The 19,399-nt window shown below is 40.7% G+C and overlaps 1 protein-coding gene across 1 annotated transcript in view; it reads left to right on the top strand.

Moving 5' to 3' along the window:
* SHC2 (SHC adaptor protein 2) overlaps positions 1-19,399 on the top strand; it is an 80,049-nt gene that overhangs the window by 48,259 nt on the left and 12,391 nt on the right. The window contains exons 7-11 of the mRNA XM_040321983.1: positions 2,363-2,489; positions 4,655-4,841; positions 7,380-7,446; positions 12,445-12,609; positions 15,648-15,940. Of these exons, the coding sequence (XP_040177917.1) occupies positions 2,363-2,489; positions 4,655-4,841; positions 7,380-7,446; positions 12,445-12,609; positions 15,648-15,940 (839 nt within the window). The remainder of the gene's footprint in view (positions 1-2,362; positions 2,490-4,654; positions 4,842-7,379; positions 7,447-12,444; positions 12,610-15,647; positions 15,941-19,399) is intronic.

Below are 19,399 nucleotides of genomic sequence, written 5' to 3'. Positions count from 1 at the left end.
AGTGCCACTATGCGGGTGCAATCAACACATACTGTAAACAGACCACAAGTATAAATCGATTTTACCACGATTCGTTGGGCGACAAATCGTGGCAAAATTGCATTATGATCGAGGTGCCATTGGAAGTGATGGGGATCGCGGGCAAAATCACAGCAATTCTGCATGGGATCCGGAAGTCCAGGACACCTAGATGTGAAAGGAACCTTAGGCCCCGTACACACGGACGGACAGTCCGCTGAAAACGGTCCGCCCGGAGATTTCTGTCTGATGGTTGTACACACCATCAGACAGAAATCCGCGCGTAAACAATACGCGGGGACGTGGCCGCGCCGTGAGGATGACGTGGCGACGTGGGTGGCCTTGAAGTTCAAAGCTTCCACGCATGCGTTGAATCAGTACGACGCATACGAGGGATGGCGGTCGGTCGGACATGTCCGGTGAGTCTGTACAGACGACCGAACACGTCCGATGGACAGGTTTCCAGCGGACAGATTTCTTAGCATGCTAGGAAATTTTAGTCCGCTGGAAACTGTCCGATCCGCCGGACAATTGTCTGGTCGGGCCTACACACGACCGGATCTGTCCGCTGAAACTGTCCGCCGGACAAATATCAGCAGACAGATCCGGTCGTGTGTACGGGGCCTTAAAGATCTGTAGGCACCTACTGGGCTATGTGTGTTCATGAATCCTCTATGATAAAAGCACTGAACCCCATTGAAAGAGATTTCAGAGGGTGTTAGAAAAGGGTCTCTGAAAGCTCATGCAGTTGTGAAGCATTACCCACCCATTTTTAAACACTTTTGCCTCCATCAGTCTGAAATCAGGTAGATCTCTGACTGGTTGAAGAGATTCAGCACCAGTGTTAAGCCTCGTACACACGACCGAGGAACTCGACGGGCGAAACACATCGTTTTCTTCGTCGAGTTCCTTGTTAGGCTTGTCGAGGAACTCGACAAGCTTGCTTTGCGTACACACTGTCAAGACAAAATCTCCTCTTTCTCAAACGCGGTGACGTACAACACATACAACGGCAGGGGAAGTTCGATTCCACTGGCTAAACTCTTGGGGCTGGTTTTGCTAATCTCATGTGTTTGCGTGTTAAGTAAAAGTTTGTTAAGAGACACTTTTCAGTCTGTTACAGCTTGAAAAATGTGTCATCTCCATTGCAAATGCTACTTTTACTCCCGTCTCATACTTTATTCTGAGCATGTGAGCGTTTCTTAGCATACACACGCTCGAGTTTCTCGTCGGAAACCAGCCTGACCAGGAATTTGACGAGCCAATTTGAGACTCCCGTCGAAGAAATACAGAACTTGCTCTCTTTTTGGCTCGTTGAGTTTCTTGACAGTTTCCTTGACGAAAATGTACACACGACCGGTTTTCTCGGCAAAAAAATATCTCCCAGCAAGTTTCTTGCTGGTTTTTGCCGAGAAACTCGGTCGTGTGTACGAGGCTTTAGAAGTGAATCCTCACCAGTGGAGGACTTCCTGCTGCCTCCATAGAACAAAGTACTTGAATTTATTGAGGAAATCAATAATTAAGCTGTATTGGGAAATTATAAAGCAGAATACTAAGGTTGCAAAGATTTAAATTAATATAAGTTTGCTTCTGCAGCATAATGATGATAAAAAACACACAGGATTAAATTAACAACAGGGAGGCTCAAACTAAAAAAACTTCTATCATTAGAAAGACCTTGTCATGACTTCAGTTTCATTTTGGTGACCTCAAGAAGGCTCTCTAAGAAAGACAAATAGAAAAATCTACAGAGGTAGTGCTAAAAAAGAAACCTCTGCACGTGTCTAATCCGTAGTTCTAGAAGTCTAGTTAGTAGGTACAGTATGGTAGTTATTGCTAAAAAGGAAAGTTCCATAGGGTAACTAATATAAGGATTCACATACTTTTCCATCAGAAACCATGACTGTTGATAAACTGTTTATTTATCAATGCAGTGGCAATGTAAAGAATGAGTGCTTGTTACGTAAAATTATCCTTTTTTTTTTGTGAAATTTAGACGATATTTTAGAAGTCGTTCATGTAAAAAGACATTTCCTGCCTCCCAACTGTAAAGAGATAGCTGCAGAGACTGATAGGTAATCAGAAAAAATTACATGAAAGAGAGGGTTAAAAAAATAATGGTATATTTAGTTATTCTGCTCATCTGATATGGTCTAAAAACTGATAATGGTTAACATTAAAAAGTCTGTCCATTATTCCTTTCCTTTTTTCATTCTTCAAACCATTTGTGGATTTCATTCTTGTGTTAATGTGTGTTTTTGTCTCTTGCTATACCCCTTGCTGTCCTACTTTGAACCATCCTTGTCTTCCCATCTTTCCCATGGTGTCCCTAAATCATCCGCAGCCTGTCACATTCTGGAGTGCTGTGAAGGGTTGGCCCAAAGTGTGATCAGCACTGTAGGACAAGCCTTTGAGTTGAGGTTCAAACAGTTCCTGCACAGCCCCCCCAAAGTGGCAGCACCCCCAGACAGGTATGCTGAGAACAAAGCTTAACCCACTCACTTTTTTTAATGTTAGCCTTTAAACCAAACATTGTTGTGAATTTTAAAGATGTAATGAGTTCTTATTCTGCATAGAGTCATATCACATTATTTTGGTGGTATACTTGTACTGGAGATTTAAAGAGATTAAAATGAAATATTTAGAAAAAAGGCAAGGCTCTGTCTTTACACTGATACCTATTATTGCTTAGATTATTTGTAGATGATTTATAAAAAAAGGAACACATCTATGTTCCCCAAAGCAGTCATATCCAAGCTGTTATTAAGTAGCATAAGAAAATAAAGAAGGTATTGGCTGGTTGCTTCTGACCTTCACCTCCAATCCTATTTTATTCTCCCCAGAGTATAGCTAAGTAAACAACAACTACACATTAAGAAATAACTTGCATGTCATTTATTATATTACCTTAGATTTGTAACAAACTTTCAGAATTTCTTCAGTTTCTAATCATGTAAATTAAATATACAGTGTCTCACAAAAGTGATTTCACCCCTCACATTTTTGTAAATATTTTATTCTATATTTTCATGTGACAACACTGAAGAAATTACACTTTGCTACAATGTAAAGTAGTGAGTGTACAGCTTGTATAACAGTGTAAATTTGCTGTCCCATCAAAATAACTCAACACACAGCCATTAATGTCTAAGCCGCTGGAAACAAAAGTGAGTACACCCCTAAGTGAAAATGTCCAAATTGGGCCAAAAGTGTCAATATTTTGTGTGGTCACCATTATTTCCAGCACTGCCTTAGCCCTCTTGGGCATGAAGTTCACCAGAGCTTCACAGGTTACCACTGGATTCCTCTTCCACTCCTCCATGACGACATCACGGAGCTGGTGGATGTTAGAGACCATGCACTCCTCCACCTTCCGTTTGAGGATGACCCACAGATATTTAATTGGGTTTAGGTCTGGAGACATTCTTGGCCAGTCCATCACCTTAACCCTCAGCTTCTTTATCAAGACAGTGGTCGTCTTGGAAGTGTGTTTGGGGTCATTATCATGTTGAAATACTGCCCTGTGGCCAAGTCTCCGAAGGGAGGGGATCATGCTCTGCTTAAGTATGTTACACTAAATGTTGGTATTCATGGTTCCTTCGATGAACTGTAGCTCCCCAGTGTTGGTAGCATCATGCAGCCTCAGGACCATGACACTCCCACCACCATGCTTGACTGTAGGCAATAGACATTTGTCTTTGTACTCCTCACCTGGTTGCTGCCACACATGCTTGACACCATCTGAACCAAATAATTTTATCTTGGTCTCATCAGACCACAGGACATTGTTCCAGTAATCCATGTCCTTAGTCAGCTTGTTTTCAGCAAACTTTTGTGGGCTTTCTTGCATCATCTTTAGAAGAGGCTTTATTCTGGGATGACATCCATGTTTGATGCACTGAGCACTGACAGGCTGACCCCCTCAATCTCTGCAGCAATGCTGGCAGCACTCATACATCTATTTCCCAAAAGACAACCTCTGGATATGACACTGAGCACATGCACTCAACTTATTTGGTAGACCATGGCGAGGCCTGTTCTGAGTGGAACCTCTCCTGTTAAACCGCTGTATGGTCTTGGCCATCATGCTGCAGCTCAGTTTCAGGGTCTTGGCAATCTTCTTATAGCCTAGGCCATATTTATGTAGAGAAAAAAGTATTTTTTTCAGATCCCCAGAGAGTTCTTTGCCATGAGGTGCCATGTTGAACTTCCAGTGATCAGTATGAAAGAGTGAGAGCGATAACACCAAATTTAACACACCTGCTCCCCATTCACACCTGGGACCTTGTAACACTAACGAGTCACATGACACCGGGAAGGATAAATGGCTAATCGTGCCCAATTTGGACATTTTTACTTAGGAGTGTACTCACTTTTGTTGCCAGCGGTTTAGACATTAATGGCTGTGTGTTGAGTTATTTTGAGGGGACAGCAAATGTACACTGTTTTCACAAGCTGTACACTCACTACTTTACATTGTAGCAAAGTGTCATTTCTTCAGTGTTGTCACATGAAAAGATATAATAAAATATTTACAAAAATGTGAGGGGTGTGCTCACTTTTGTGAGATACTGTATATTTTTGTTCGCAGTTTGTGTGTACCTACATTTTTTTCTCTGCTTTTATTTTCCAACAGGGTGGTTATTGGGAGTGAAGAGCTTACGTGGGGTGCTGAGGATGATCACAACTCAGAACACAACTATTACAATAGTATCCCAGGCAAAGAGCCCCCTCTTGGTGGGATACAGGACTGCAGGGTGAGAGATCCAAGTACAATAAACCATGCCAACACTCAGATGATTGCCAATGGACATTGGGCACAGGTAAGACACTGTTGGGCTCCCGGTGTCAACACTATTTAACATGGGACTGGTGGTATTCAGAGCTAATACTTGTAGCATTGCGTTGATGTACTTTTTTTTTATAATGCCAAAGCCAAAATACATTATTTTGTTTTTCTGCACTTCAGCCCACTGTGACTAAGAGCCAGTTCACACTGTGGCGACTCGTCAGGCGGCTCAGCCGCCTGACGAGTCGCGTCCCATTCTATGCAATAGAACCGTTCTAATAGGAGCGACGCAAGTCGCTCCGACTTAGAAAAAGGTTCCTGTACAACTTTGGGGGCGGCTCGGGACGATTTGCATTGACTTCTTTACAGAAGTCATTTTGCTAATCGCCTCTGAAGTCGTCTTCAGGACGACTTGCAGAGTCGCCCCCAAAGTCGTGCCGCCGCAGTGTGAACCGGCTCTCAATGTATGGTGCAGTGTATTTTGCTGTGTTTAAATGCAGCATGTATCATTTTCAGTGAGTAAACATAAACAGCGCATTCAAGTGTGCCAATTGGAAAAAATAGATTTCAGCCTGTCCTTGCATTGGGCCTATGTTGATCAAAAACTCAATGCCCAATGGATGTCATGTAAATGGCTCTTTTGGAGTTACATTTAGAGTTAGGATTCTTGGGGCTAAAAGTTAGATTAAATTAAGTTAGGTTAAAGCAGATCTTCACTGCATCTGAGCACCACAAACCAAAAACGCAATTTAATTAATTAAATAGCAAACGTCCACATCCATCCATTTCTCCATTTTTTACTTTATTTTGTTCAAAAATCACTTTAAAAAACATAGCATTTCTAGGCCATGACCATCTTGAGCAAGGGCAAATTATTCATGTAGCATTTACTTCCTGGAACCCATCTGCCCTTAGCTCAAGCATGTATTCAAGAGAGTGTGCTTAGCTGAGAAAAATCCTCCTTCTCTCCTGCGCTCCTGAAGACTCCTGGGATGTATGTTATCAGAAATCAGAAAGTAACTGAAGAAATGTAAACAACAAAAAAAAAGTTTAAAACAAGTAAATATGTTATACCTATTTTTCTGCAAGAGTCCCTATTCATGGGCAGAATGTTAATTGCCCAAAAGTGTTTTAGGCATTGCCTCTGACTATCCGTGAATGGATGGCCGCTGTTAACGCCACCTTACCCTACAAAAAATGACTGTATGCTCACAGAGGGTGCCCCGACAAATTAAACAAAATATGGGACAGGATAGTGCTGATGTGTAGACAAACTGCTACAAATCTTATTTACTACAGGAAGGACACATGTGTGGTGCTCATGGTTATGCTATAGATATAACTATTGTAATGCTCTGGGTGACTGTACAAGTTAGCGAACCCTGGGGTGTCCTTTTCATTTGTGCCTTTTACATATGTAAATCTATATATCGAATATTATATATATCGAATGTTATGAGCTCCATGTGCCCCTCTGTTTGTTTTTACGTTTGATTGTTTTTTTTTGTAATTGTGTACATCATGTTGTATATTTGTTATGCTGTCTCACCTATGCTCTTCTCAAATAAAGAGATTGGGCTAGATTCACAAAGACTTACGACGGCGTATCACCAGATACGCCGTCGTAAGTCCGAATCTGCGCCGTCGTATCTTTAAGCGTATTCTCAAACTGAGATACGCTTAAATCTTGCTAAGATACGACCGGCGTAAGTCTCTTACGCCGTCGTATCTTAGCTGCATTATTACGCTGGCAGCTAGGGGCGTGTACGTCGATTTACGCCGAGAATGTGCAAATGATCAAGATACACCTATTCACGAACGTACGCACGCCCGTCGCATGTAAGATACGCCGTTTACGTAAGGCATTTTCAGGCGTAAAGATAAACCACCAAAAAGATGGCGCAGCCAATGTTAAGTATGGACGTCGGATCAGCGTTGAATATTCCACGTTTTACGTCGTTTGCGTAAGTCGTCCGTGAATGGGGCTGGGTGTAAGTTACGTTCACGTCGAAAGCATTGAGTATTTGCGACGTGATACTGAGCATGCGCCATACGATCGGCGCTTCATTTACATGTATGGTAATGAATCATGAATTAATTACTATACAACATGCCCCCTACCTGCCTATTTTGAATTAGGCGGGGTTACGCCGGGCCATTTGCGCTACACCGACGTGACTTAGGAGGCAAATGCTTTGTGAATACAGTACTTGCCTCACTATCTTACGTCGGCGTAGTGCAAAGGGGATGCGCTACGCCGACCTAAAGAAGCGCCGCCGTACCTGAATCTAGCCCTTTGTTTGTAAAAAATAAATAAAAATATGATATACTTTCCTATCTTTAAAGGTTACGGTTAGGTTGAAGTTCAGGGTCAGGCGAACTGGTATTGGCTAAGTAGGGGGAGATAGGAATTCTGGCATTATTTTAGGGGTCCCATTAAACTTTACGACTCAAGTTAGTTTTACCTTTTAGGTGTCATTGTTTTATTTCTAGACACTTTTCTATATAACCAAAAAAATTTCCATAGTTCTTCTTGGTATGTTATAAATTACTTAAATTGTACTCTTTGTAGGTGGGATCTCCTGCCAGAAGGCCACCAGTATCACATTCAGGATCCCAGTGGGAGCTAGAAGATCAAGGTAAGCATAATATACTGCAGGTCTCTAGCCTTAAAGTGAACAAGCGGGCAAACTCATTTCATTTATTTAACAAGCACAAAAGTACATCTCAAACAAACACTCCCTGATTTCAAACGATGCAGAAACAAGAGAAGTTATTCAATATGTAATTTATCAGCCAGAGCAACTTCAATTCAAGTCACTCTCTCTGCCTAACCTGCTAATATCACCCACTTTCCCTTTTATCTGTAATGCTGCAAATGTATCTGTCTTCTTATAGTCTTATGCACCCTCCCTGAGGGTAGAACAAGGGAACACATTGATCTGCTCTGGCTGTGTGTTTACTTAAGAGACCTCGTCATCAGATTGCAGGTAAAAGCACTTAAACATTATCTTAAAGAGGAAGTAAACTTTTTTATCCCCCCCCCCCCCCACACACAAAAAAACAAGGGCATAATGAGCTAGTATGCATAGCATACTAGCTCATTACGAATTACTTACCTTAGATCGAAGCCCCCGAAGCCGTCCTCATCTCCCCCTCAGGCCGCAGACATCTGGGGGAGACGCCGGTAACAGCATGCAAGCCTGATGCAGCGGCACAAAGGTGCCATTGCGTCAGTTTGCTTTAGTGCACATGTGCCAATGTCATCAGCACATGCAGGGGACAGGGGATATCTCCTAAACCGTGCAGGTATAGGAGATATCCTGGTTAGCTACAGGTAAGCCTTATTATAGGTTTACCTGTAGCATAAAGTTTAAAAAGAGGGTTTACAACCACTTTAAATACTTACTTGCAGCAATGTGCCACTGAACTTGCCAGACAATTTGACTACCCTAGGAGGAGTCAATTTCCATGCAATAGCCCACTCCCTTTTCCTGCATAATAGCCCTCTTCTCTATTGGTAGTGTCTAATTACTCTTTGTGCTAGCCCAAGTCCTCCACCCCTCCACACACTTACCTACAATCATTTTTATGTAGCTGCTGACTGTGAGGCTACACAGTTGAGTGGTCACCCATTACAAACCATGGGTCCTTACCCATATTTTAAGAAACATTACAATGACAGCTCTGAGTCTGCCGACATCCAAGATGGCAACGTTCAGAAGCAGTCTCAAGGTTTTTGGATGCCTACAAAATGGAGACTTTCAGGCCTCGTACACACAACAGAGTTTCTCGGCAGAATTCACAGAGAAACTCGGTCAAACCCGGATTCTGCCGAGAAACTCTGTCGCCTGTACACTTTTGGCCCGATGGAGCCGCCGAGGAACTCGTCGAGAAAATAGAGAACATGTTCTCTATTTTCTCGTTGTTCTATGGGAGAAGGCGTCCCGCCGAGCTCCTCGGCGGCTTCATCCCTGAACTCACCGAGGAACTCGACGTGTTTGGCACGTCGAGTTCCTCGGCCGTGTGTACGGGGCCTTACAGGTAAATGATATGCATAAACACAGTAAAGCTGAACCCTAGGCATCATTTTTCCCCAAAAATTTGGATAGGTAAGTTCTTACCTTACAGCAATATATTAATGTATTTCTATGCAGCCATCCAACCACAGATAAATCCTACCCTCTGTGTATTTACATTCATAAATGAGTAGCAATGTAAATATACCACTGTGCGTTGTATTTAGAGAACCCAGGAGTCTCAGACTCATGGTTTGACCTGTGTAGTACCTACTAACTTAACGTGGTTTGATTGACAGGCCAGTCCCACCCAGCTTTACATTAAACTTTGACCCACCCACTTAATTCTGCCCGCAATCATACCCCTTGCCCCCTCACCCATGCCAGGCACATGGTCACTACTACCGCTTCCAGGTACTCGGGCTATAAACAATCAAGATATGGGATGTAGAGAGTGTGGGCAATGATTGACAACTGGATAACTAAAAAGAATTCCAGTGTTCGCAAATAAGTAAATAAAATGCAAACATCAAATGAAAACAGTACATAGACAATTGGTGAAAGTCCCCAAAAAAATTGTGAATGATGTGCTTCAATAATAAAGTGCAGTCGTACTCCAAATCTCAAGGTGTGTCACACTCCCTCCTGTGTCCCCACTCACGGAATGGACCCCTAGCTTTTCAGCCTGGGGGTCGTTCAGGCTTTGAGATGTTGGCCAGGGATGGCTGAGTCTCATTAATGTACCAAGAAGATCTCCAGTATTTATAACCATTACATGTGGATCATGATGCCCAAAATAATAAAAATAAAAGGGACCATAGTGAAGTACTGTTTACCAAAGAATTTATTGCGCAAGTGGACAGGTGCTTACAAACTGTAGGTTAAAAATAGGCATGGATTGAGCATTTAACATTGACGGAATTTACAGTTCCTAATCCACGAGACGTCACTTTCGGTTTTCGGTTGGAATGCGCAGTGACGGCGTTTGCTTGCTGTTTTTTAACTGTTGCTGAATCCATACCTATTTTTAACCCCCAAACTGAAAAGCTAGGGGTCCATTTCATCTGGTGAGTGGGGACACAGGAGGGAGTGTGTCGCACCTTGAGATTTGGAGCGCGACTGCACTTTAATATTGGAGCACATCATTCACAATTTTTTTCTGGACTTTCATCGGTTGTTTTATGAATTGTTTTCATTTGATTTCTGCATTTTATATACTTATTTGCGAGCGCTATAATTCTTTTCAGTTATCCATTTGTCAAGTGTTAGCACTTTGTGTGCAGCAGCTGCAACTTCACATGTCAGGCCTCGTACACACGACCGTTTTCCTCAACAGAATCCATCAAGAAACTTGGTGGCAGAGCTTTTTTGCAGAGGAAAACGGTTGTGTGTATGTTTTTCGTCGAGAAAACTGTCGTGGAACTCGACGAGAAAAAAAGAGAACAAGTTCTCTTTTTTCTCGTCGGGAGTCTCAATTTCCTTGTCGTGTTTCTTGTCGGGCTGGTTTACGATGAGAAACACGTTTGTGTGTATGCTTAGAAACCCGCGCATGCTCAGAACAAAGTATGAGACGGGAGCGCACCTTCGGAAAAAGTAGCGTTCGTAATGGAGATAGCACATTCGTCACGCTGTAACAGACTGAAAAGTGCAAATCGTCTCTTACCAAACTTTTACTTAACACGCAGTAACATGAGATTAGCAAAAGCAGCCCCAAGGGTTGTGCCAGTGGAATCAAACTTCCCCTTTATAGTGCCGTTGTTTGTGTTGTACGTCACCGCGTTTGAGATCGACGAGATTTTGTCTTGACAGTGTGTACGCAAAGAAAGCTTGACAATATTCTCGACAAGCCTGACAAGGAACTCGTCGAGGAAAACAATGTTTCATTTACGACGAGTTTCTCGGTCGTGTGTACGAGGCCTCACACATTCAATTTTTTTTATTACATTTTATATGTACTTCTAGTGCGAGTTATATATTTAGCTATATATTTTTGTTTACCAATTATTGACATCTATCACACACCCCTGTCTCTCCTGGAGGAAATCAAACGCACATGGTTCTGTAATAAAGTTCCAAGAGGAAAATAATTTGAGCAGTATACTACTATCTTCAAGGCATTTATGTTTCATTTTTACATTTGGAAAAGGAATTGAAATTTCCTTGTTTGGGGCATGTGTTTTCTTTAAGGTAGAATGCATTATATACAGTTGCAATAAAAAGTATGTGAACCCTTTTGGAATGATATGGATTTCTGCACAAATTGGTCATAAAATGTGATCTGATCTTCATCTAAGTCACAACAATAGGCAATCACAGTCTGCTTAAACTAATAACACACAAAGAATTAAATGTTACCATGTTTTTATTGAACATACCAAGTAAACATTCACAGTACAGGTGGAAAAAGTATGTGAACCCCTAGACTAATGACATCTCCAAGAGCTAATTGGAGTGAGGTGTCAGCCAACTGGAGTCCAATCAATGAGATGAGATTGGAGGTGTTGGTTACAGCTGCCCTGCCCTATAAAAAACACACACCAGTTCTGGGTTTGCTTTTCACAAGAAGCATTGCCTGATTATTCAGGTCAAAGAGGAACGAAAAAACAAGAAGGACTATTATGAATATACTGACTATATGGTTTATCCAAAAGTACAAAATGTATTAAATATATGTATTACACATGATAGGAAGAAAATTTATGAACAGGGGCTAAAAATAGTTGCAGTGAAATCTGAACCCGTGCGGGTATTAATCAGACTAACACTGTGACATACACATCTATATTGTATATTGTTATAGATGTGTATGTCACATAATAGTCCTTCTTGTTTTTTCGGTCCTCTTTGACCAGAATGCTTCCAATATATATGCAGCAAAGGACTGAAACACTGACTTACCACACATGATATACACAAATAGACTCATATTTATATTTCTCTGATGTGAATGATGCCTCGCACAAAAGAGCTCTCAGAAGACCTAAGATTAAGAATTGTTGATTTGCATAAAGCTGGAAAGGGTTATAAAAGCATCTCCAAAAGCCTTGCTGTTCATCAGTCCACCATAAGACAAATTGTCTATAAATGGAAAAAGTTCAGCACTGCTGCTACTCTCCCTAGGAGTGGCCATCCTGTAAAGATGACTGCAAGAGCCCAGCGCAGATTGCTCAATACGGTGAAGAAGAATCCTAGAGTGTCAGCTAAAGACTTACAAAAGTCTCTGGCATATGCTAATGGTCAAGAATTACTCCTGACCGTTGTGCACGTCTGATCTGCAACTACAGGAAACGTTTGGTTGAAGTTATTGCTGCCAAAGGAGGTTCAACAATTATTAAATCCAAGGGTTCACATACTTTTTCCACCTGCACTGTGAATGTTTGCATGGTGTGTTCAATAGAAACATGGTAACATTTTATTCTTTGTGTGTTATTAGTTTAAGCAGACTGTGATTGTCTATTGTTGTGACTTAGATGAAGATCAGATCACATTTTATGACCAATTTGTGCAGAAATCCATATCATTCCAAAAGGGTTCACATACTTTTTATTGCAACTGTAAATAAAACCTTGAGGTGCATGGGCTACTTATTTACTGATTTACATCACTTTTCTGTATCAGGAACAGCTAATGATGTTTTCCAAGGGTCAAATGGACGTGCTCCGGGACTTCGAGACTATGAGGAACACATGTATGTCAATACACAGAGCTTCGATGTACTCAATGTGGACAAAGAGCCCTATATGATCCCAGAGGACAGTCCAAAGAAAGATCTGTTTGACATGAGTAGGTAAACTTATGGAATTTAAATTGATGTCCAATAACTGTAAAAATGTAGATTAAAAATAAAAGTTGTCTGTGGATCACCACATGTTTAAAGGGAATGTAGGATGACTTTGTATAATTTTATTTATCATGGTCGGGGCTAAAAAGTACAAATTCAAAAATGATTTTATTGTTTTCAATTAGGTAAATATGAAATGTTGTACATGAATAGTTTTTCTCATTTGCAGTCTGCAGGTGGAGCCTTGAGTTAATTTTTACTATACTTATTGAATATGTTTGCTAACAAAATCCTGCTGTTTACAGAGCTCAGTAGCTTAAAGGGGTTGTAAAGGTACAATTTTCACACAGTAATGCAAGGCTTTCTCCCTGGTGTGGAGTGTTGTGCTCGCCCCCTCCCTTGGACTACAGGAGAGTCAGGACGCCCACTAACACACAGCTGCTTTCTCTATCTGCAACATAAAGAGCGTCCTGACTCTCCTGTAGTCCAAGGGAGGGGGCGAGCACGACACTCCACACCAGGGAGAAAGCCTTGCATTACTGTGTGGAGTTACAGACAGAAGAACCGGAAGTGAGGATTTCTCAGAAGAAATAAGGACATTTAAAAGCAAAATGGAAGGATGAGGTAAGTGAAGGAGGACTGCACTAAGGTAAAGGAAGCTATTTAGGGAAACATTTTTTACCTTTACAACCCCTTTTAAGATGAAATTTATAAACAAAGAGAATCAGATTAAAGACTCATCCCTTCCTTGTGAGAAACAGCTTAACACTAAGTTTTAATCTGAGAAAGGGGTATACAGTCTGAAGGAGGCATACAGCTACTGCTATTTCTAAATGTAAAGTCTATAATGTTTTAGGAATAATGTGTCACATGTAAAAACTGTGTTAAATGTCCAAAAACATTTAAAAATTGCAGTCACCCAGTTGAAAATAGATTGCCTTAGGCTGGTGTGCACTGAAAATATGAGCCTTTTATGTGGTGCTTTGCGAATGGATTGAGAATAGGTTTTCTGTGTATGGCCAGAATCGGATAACGTGTTTATATAATACATGCATGATTGCATATAATAAAAAAAAAATTGATTCTGTTAGCTTACCTTCTTTTTTCACCACAAAACTAATTGCAAATGAATAACCTGGGCCTGGTACGGTATTCTAGGGTGTACATTAGACTAAACTATACAGTAGTTATTTCGATGAACCAAGTTCATAACTTAAACCAGGGCTCGACAAATCCCGGTCGCCAGGTCGCCATGGCGACTAGAAATAGGGTCCTGGCGTCTTGGCTTTTTTTGTGAGCTGGCGCCATCTGGTGGTGGCCGTTGGTATTACAAGTTAAGCATTACAAGTTAAACAGCAATTCTAATGTAATTTTTTCACTATTTTCACTGCCATCTTCTTCCCTCTAATTAGAACCCCCAAACATTATATATATATTTTATCCTAACACCCTAGAGAATAAAATGGCGATCGTTGCAATACTTTCTGTCACGCCGTATTTGCGCAGCGGTCTTACAAGCGCACTTTTTTGGGAAAAAATTACACTTTTTTAAATAAAAAAATAAGACAACAGTAAAGTTATCCCCATTTTTTTAAATATTATAAAAGATAATGTTACGCCGAGTAAATTGATACCCAACATGTCACGCTTCAAAATTACGTCCGCTCGTGGAATGGCGACAAACCTTTACCCTTTAAAATCTCCATAGGCGTTGTTTAAAAAATTCTACAGGTTGCATGTTTTGAGTTACAGAGGAGGTCTAGGGCTAGAATTATTGCTCTCGCTCTACCAATCGCGGCGATACCTCACATGTGTGGTTTGAACACCGTTTACATATGCGGGCGCTGCTCACGTATGTGTTCGCTTCTGCGCGCAAGCTCGTCGGGACGGGGCGTGTTTTCTGGCTCCTAACTTTTTTAGCTGGCTCCTAGATTCCAAGCAAATTTGTCAACCCCTAACTTAAACTGTATTTAAACCCCCCCCGCCATAAAAAAAAAAAAATCTTGCGGCTCACCAGTCCTTAGACCGGGTGGCTGCATGTGTTTCTTTTTATTTTTTCCTATTTATTTTCTCTTAGAAACATGTCTATGCAACATCCTCAAACATGCCTTCCTATGTTCATCTTTGCTCTATAACTCCCTCTGCATTTTCAATGAGAGAAATTATGGCTGTTATAAAAACAATATACCTTTAGCAACATTTTTGTGATTGTTTTCTCATATGCTTAATTAAAGTCTCATGTTTTGGTTTTGCTTTTGTTTGTTAAATGTAGTGGGATGATGCCCACGTGATATTATTATACTCTATTCATATGATGCTTCCTCCACTTAACAATATTGGATTTAGAAATGATGAATATGGCCACTGAGATGATGGCTCTGAAACTTACAACTTTATGGCCTGTAACATGCAACTAGAAAATGATTGTGCTGTGTGTGTTACTTTTGAAACAAACAGAATGGAACAGCCAATACACTTATAATGTAACTGCGTCCTTAGCTAATGCGCAAATAACTATTCATTATCGGCATTAGCCACATATCTCATTGTACAATATATATACCTAGGGAGTTTCTCAGGAAACACAAAGGTGAAAAAGCAGTTGTTGTACACATAAAAAGAGTACAGTTGTCACAAGATATGAATGAATTCAATGCCTTTGTAAAACAAATAAAAATATTGTTTAAGGACAATTTACAGCACAACACTGGAACACAAGTTTCAGAATAAAACAAATTCTACTTATTTTCCCCGTTTCACATTTTCTCCAGGCAACTTTCATTTCTATCTGCATTTACTGTATGTCAATTTATTAGTGCATACATAACATAACTGAACACAGTGTCTTTTCCTATATCATAATAGAATATGAAAACATCAGTAAACAAGGGCAACTGTACAAGGGCAGATGCGGTGCAGTGTAATGTGGCAATATGTGATAGTGTCAGCAAGGTTTGAACTGTGTGACTAGGGCTATATGGTCTGTAGATAAACACAATATCCAGCCAGTATGCAATTAACTAATATCATTTGGTGTTAGGACCATTTGAAGATGCTTTGAAACTCCATGAGTCCAGCCTCTCAGTTACCCAAAAGGTGGATCAATGGCCAAGTCCTCCAACCAGAAGAGCTCCTGTTGCACCTACAGAAGAGCAACTCAAAGGAGAGCCATGGTACCAAGGAAAAATGAGCAGAAGGGAAGCAGAGAAACTTCTTCAAAAAGATGGAGACTTTCTAGTGAGGGACAGCATCACCAACCCAGGACAATATGTGTTAACAGGAATGCACAATGGACAGCCCAAACATCTGTTATTGGTGGATCCAGAGGGAGTGGTAAGAACCTTTATTGAGATTAGAACATATGTTGGAACTACAGTTCCCAAGCTTCTAGACTCTTTGTAATGTTAAATATTACTATTATCATTGAGATATGAAGCCTTTTATTATACAGTGGGGTTGGTTTACTAAAGGCAAATAGACTGTGCAATTTGTACGTGCAGATGCTCACAGAGCTTAGTAAATGAGGTAAACCTTCATGTTGCAAAGAATACCCAATCACGTGCAAAAAAATAAAAAATAAATGAATTTTTGCTTGCACATGATTGGATGATGGTACTCATTTATTAAGCTCTGGGGCTACTGCGCTTGCAAAGTGCATAGTCTATGTATCTTTAGTAAATCAACCCCAATGACTTTAATGCGACTTGAATTCACAGTAAAGCGATCACATGATTGGAAAGCTCCCAATCGCAAGTATGCATCGGGAGCATAGCGACGGTGCTGGGAGCGTGCAGTTAGCATACAGTTGCCACAAAAAGTTTGTGAAACCTTTTGGAATGATATGGATTTCTGCACAAATTGGTCATAAAATGTGATCTGATCTTCATCTAAGTCACAACAATAGACAATCACAGTCTGCTTAAACTAATAACACACAAATAATTAAATGTTAGGGCTCTTTCACACGTCAGCTCAGTTTTTTAGATGAGTTTTTTTTTCATCAGTTGATCCGTTTTTCCATCAGTTTTTCGTCCGTTTTTTGTCCGTTTTCCGTCAGTTTTTCATCAGTTTTTCCATCAGTTTTTCCATCCGTTTTTTCATCCTTTTTTTATTTATTTTTTTGGGGGCTTTTTACATATTTTGATGAAAAACGGATGTTAGCGGATCGGATGGTAAACGGATCATCCGCTAACGTCCGTTCCGTTTTTTTTGACGGAAGAAAAATAGGGTTTTCTTCCGTCCAAAAAAACGGAACTTAACGCAGACGGATGCTAACGGACGTTAGCGGATGCTCATCCGCTAACGGACGTTAACCCATAGGGAAGCATTGCGGTCCGTTAACGGACGTCCAAAAAACGGACGAACTGAACGGACGTGTGAAAGAGCCCTTACCATGTTTTTATTGAACACACCATGTAAACATTCACAGTGCAGGTGGAAAAAGTATATGAACCCTTGGATTTAATAACTGGATGAACCTCCTTTGGCAGCAATAACTTCAACCAAACGTTTCCTGTAGTTGCAGATCAGACGTGCACAACGGTCAGGAGTAATTCTTGACCATTCCTCTTTACAGAACTGTTTCAGTTCTACAATATTCTTGGGATGTCTGGTGTGAATCGCTTTCTTGAGGTCATGCCACAGCATCTCAATCGGGTTGAGGTCAGGACTCTGACTGGGCCACTCCAGAAGGCGTATTTTCTTCTGTTTAGGCCATTCTGTTGTTGATTTATGTCTATTCTTAGGGTTGTTGTCCTGTTGTAACACCCATCTTCTGTTGAGCTTCAGCTGGTGGACAGATGGCCTTAAAAGGGGTTGTAAAGGTTCGTCTTTTATTTTCTAAATTGGTTCCTTTAAGCTAGTGCATTGTTGGTTCACTTACCTTTTCCTTTGATTTCCCTTCTAAATGTTTTTTTTCTTTGTTTGAATTTCTCACTTCCTGTTTCTACTTTAGTAAGCTTTCCACCATCATCCGAGCGGTGGAAAGTCATTTAGAACAGCTAACTTAACAGCATACTGAGGAGGAACAGGAAGTGAGAAATTCAGACAAAGAAAACAAAGAAAAAAAACATTTAGAAGGGAAATTGAAGGAAAAGGTAAGTGAACCAACAATGCACTAGCTTAAAGGAACCAATTTAGAAAATAAAAGACGAACCTTTACAACCCCTTTAAGTTCTCCTGCAAAACGTCTTGATAAACTTGGGAATTCATTTTTCCTTCAATGATAGCAATCCGTCCAGGCCCTGACGCAGCAAAGCAGCCCCAAACCATGATGCCCCCACCACCATACTTCACAGTTGGGATGAGGTTTTAATGTTGGTGTGCTGTGCCTCATTTTCTCAACACATAGAGTTGTGTGTTTCTTCCAAACAACTCAACTTTGGTTTCATCTGTCCACAGAATATTTTGCCAGTACTGCTGTGGAACATCCAGGTGCTCTTGTGCAAACTGTAAACATGCAGCAATGTTTTTTTGGACAGCAGTGGCTTCCTCTGTGGTATCCTCCCATGAAATCCATTCTTGTTTAGTATTTTACGTATCGTAGATTCGCTAACAGGGATGTTAGCATATGCCAGAGACTTTTGTCTTTAGCTGACACTCTAGGATTCTTCTTCACCTCATTGAGCAGTCTGCGCTGTGCTCTTGAAGTCATCTTTACAGGACGGCCACTCCTAGGGAGAGAAACAGCAGTGCTGAACTTTCTCCATTTATAGACAATTTGTCTTACCGTGGACAGTTGAAAAGCAAGGCTTTTGGAGATACTTTAATAACCCTTTCCAGCTTTATGCAAGTCAACAATTCTTAATTGTAGGTCTTCTGAGTGTTCTTTTGTGCGAGGCATCGTTCACATCAGGCAATGCTTCTTGTGAAAAGCAAACCCAGAACTGGTATGTATTTTTTATAGGGCAGGGCAGCTGTAACCAACACCTCCAATCTCATCTCATTGATTGGACTCCAGTTGGCTGACACCTCACTCCAATTAGCTCTTGGAGATGTCATTAGTCTAGGGGTTCACATACTTTCTCCGCCTGCACTGTAAATGTTTACATGGCGTGTTCAATAAAAACATGGTAACATTTAATTATTTGTGTGTTATTAGTTTAAGCAGATTGTGATTGTCTATTGTTGTGACTTAGATGAAGATCAGATTACATTTAATGACCAATTTGTGCAGAAATCCATATCATTCTAAAAGGGTTCACATACTTTTTGTGGCAATGGTATATGCTGTCATATATGCAACCCCTCAGCATTAAGGCCCACCTGCCAAGAGGCTGCATATATACATACTGACGGCGCCAAGAGGTTAATCAAACTACTGATATTTGAAACAGTTGGATGATGGTCATATACTTTAGTAAGTATCATTTTGTGATATCCAACACTAATTGGTCACTAGGGTGTGTTAGTGTATTGGAAACAGTTATAGCAAAAGGTTATCACTCACTGTGTTTACTGGTGTTTTATTGACACCTATAATTCTTGCGAAGAAGAGTTCCTGTATCATTTGGTAGACTGACACAATTCCACAGTCAAGACAAACCGATGCTGTGATTTTAAAGGGTTAGTTCATTCAAAACTGATATTTTAGTGATATGTGGTTACTGCTGTGAACAATCATTGATTATTTAGTATTATTCGTATATAATCCAGTTATTTTTATTTTTTAACTATTTTCTGTTGCATACACAAAGACCCCTTTTCACACTGAGCCGCTCATAGCATCCGCGTTAAAACTCTGCTATTATTACTGCCGACGCTATGGGCGGATTTGCGGCGCATTTCGGCTGC

The sequence above is a fragment of the Rana temporaria genome, chromosome 1, assembly GCF_905171775.1.
Source record: "Rana temporaria chromosome 1, aRanTem1.1, whole genome shotgun sequence".
Taxonomy (NCBI): Eukaryota; Metazoa; Chordata; class Amphibia; order Anura; family Ranidae; genus Rana; species Rana temporaria.
The sequence above is the reverse complement of the archived record's forward strand: the minus strand, read 5'-3'. Positions and strand labels throughout refer to the sequence as shown.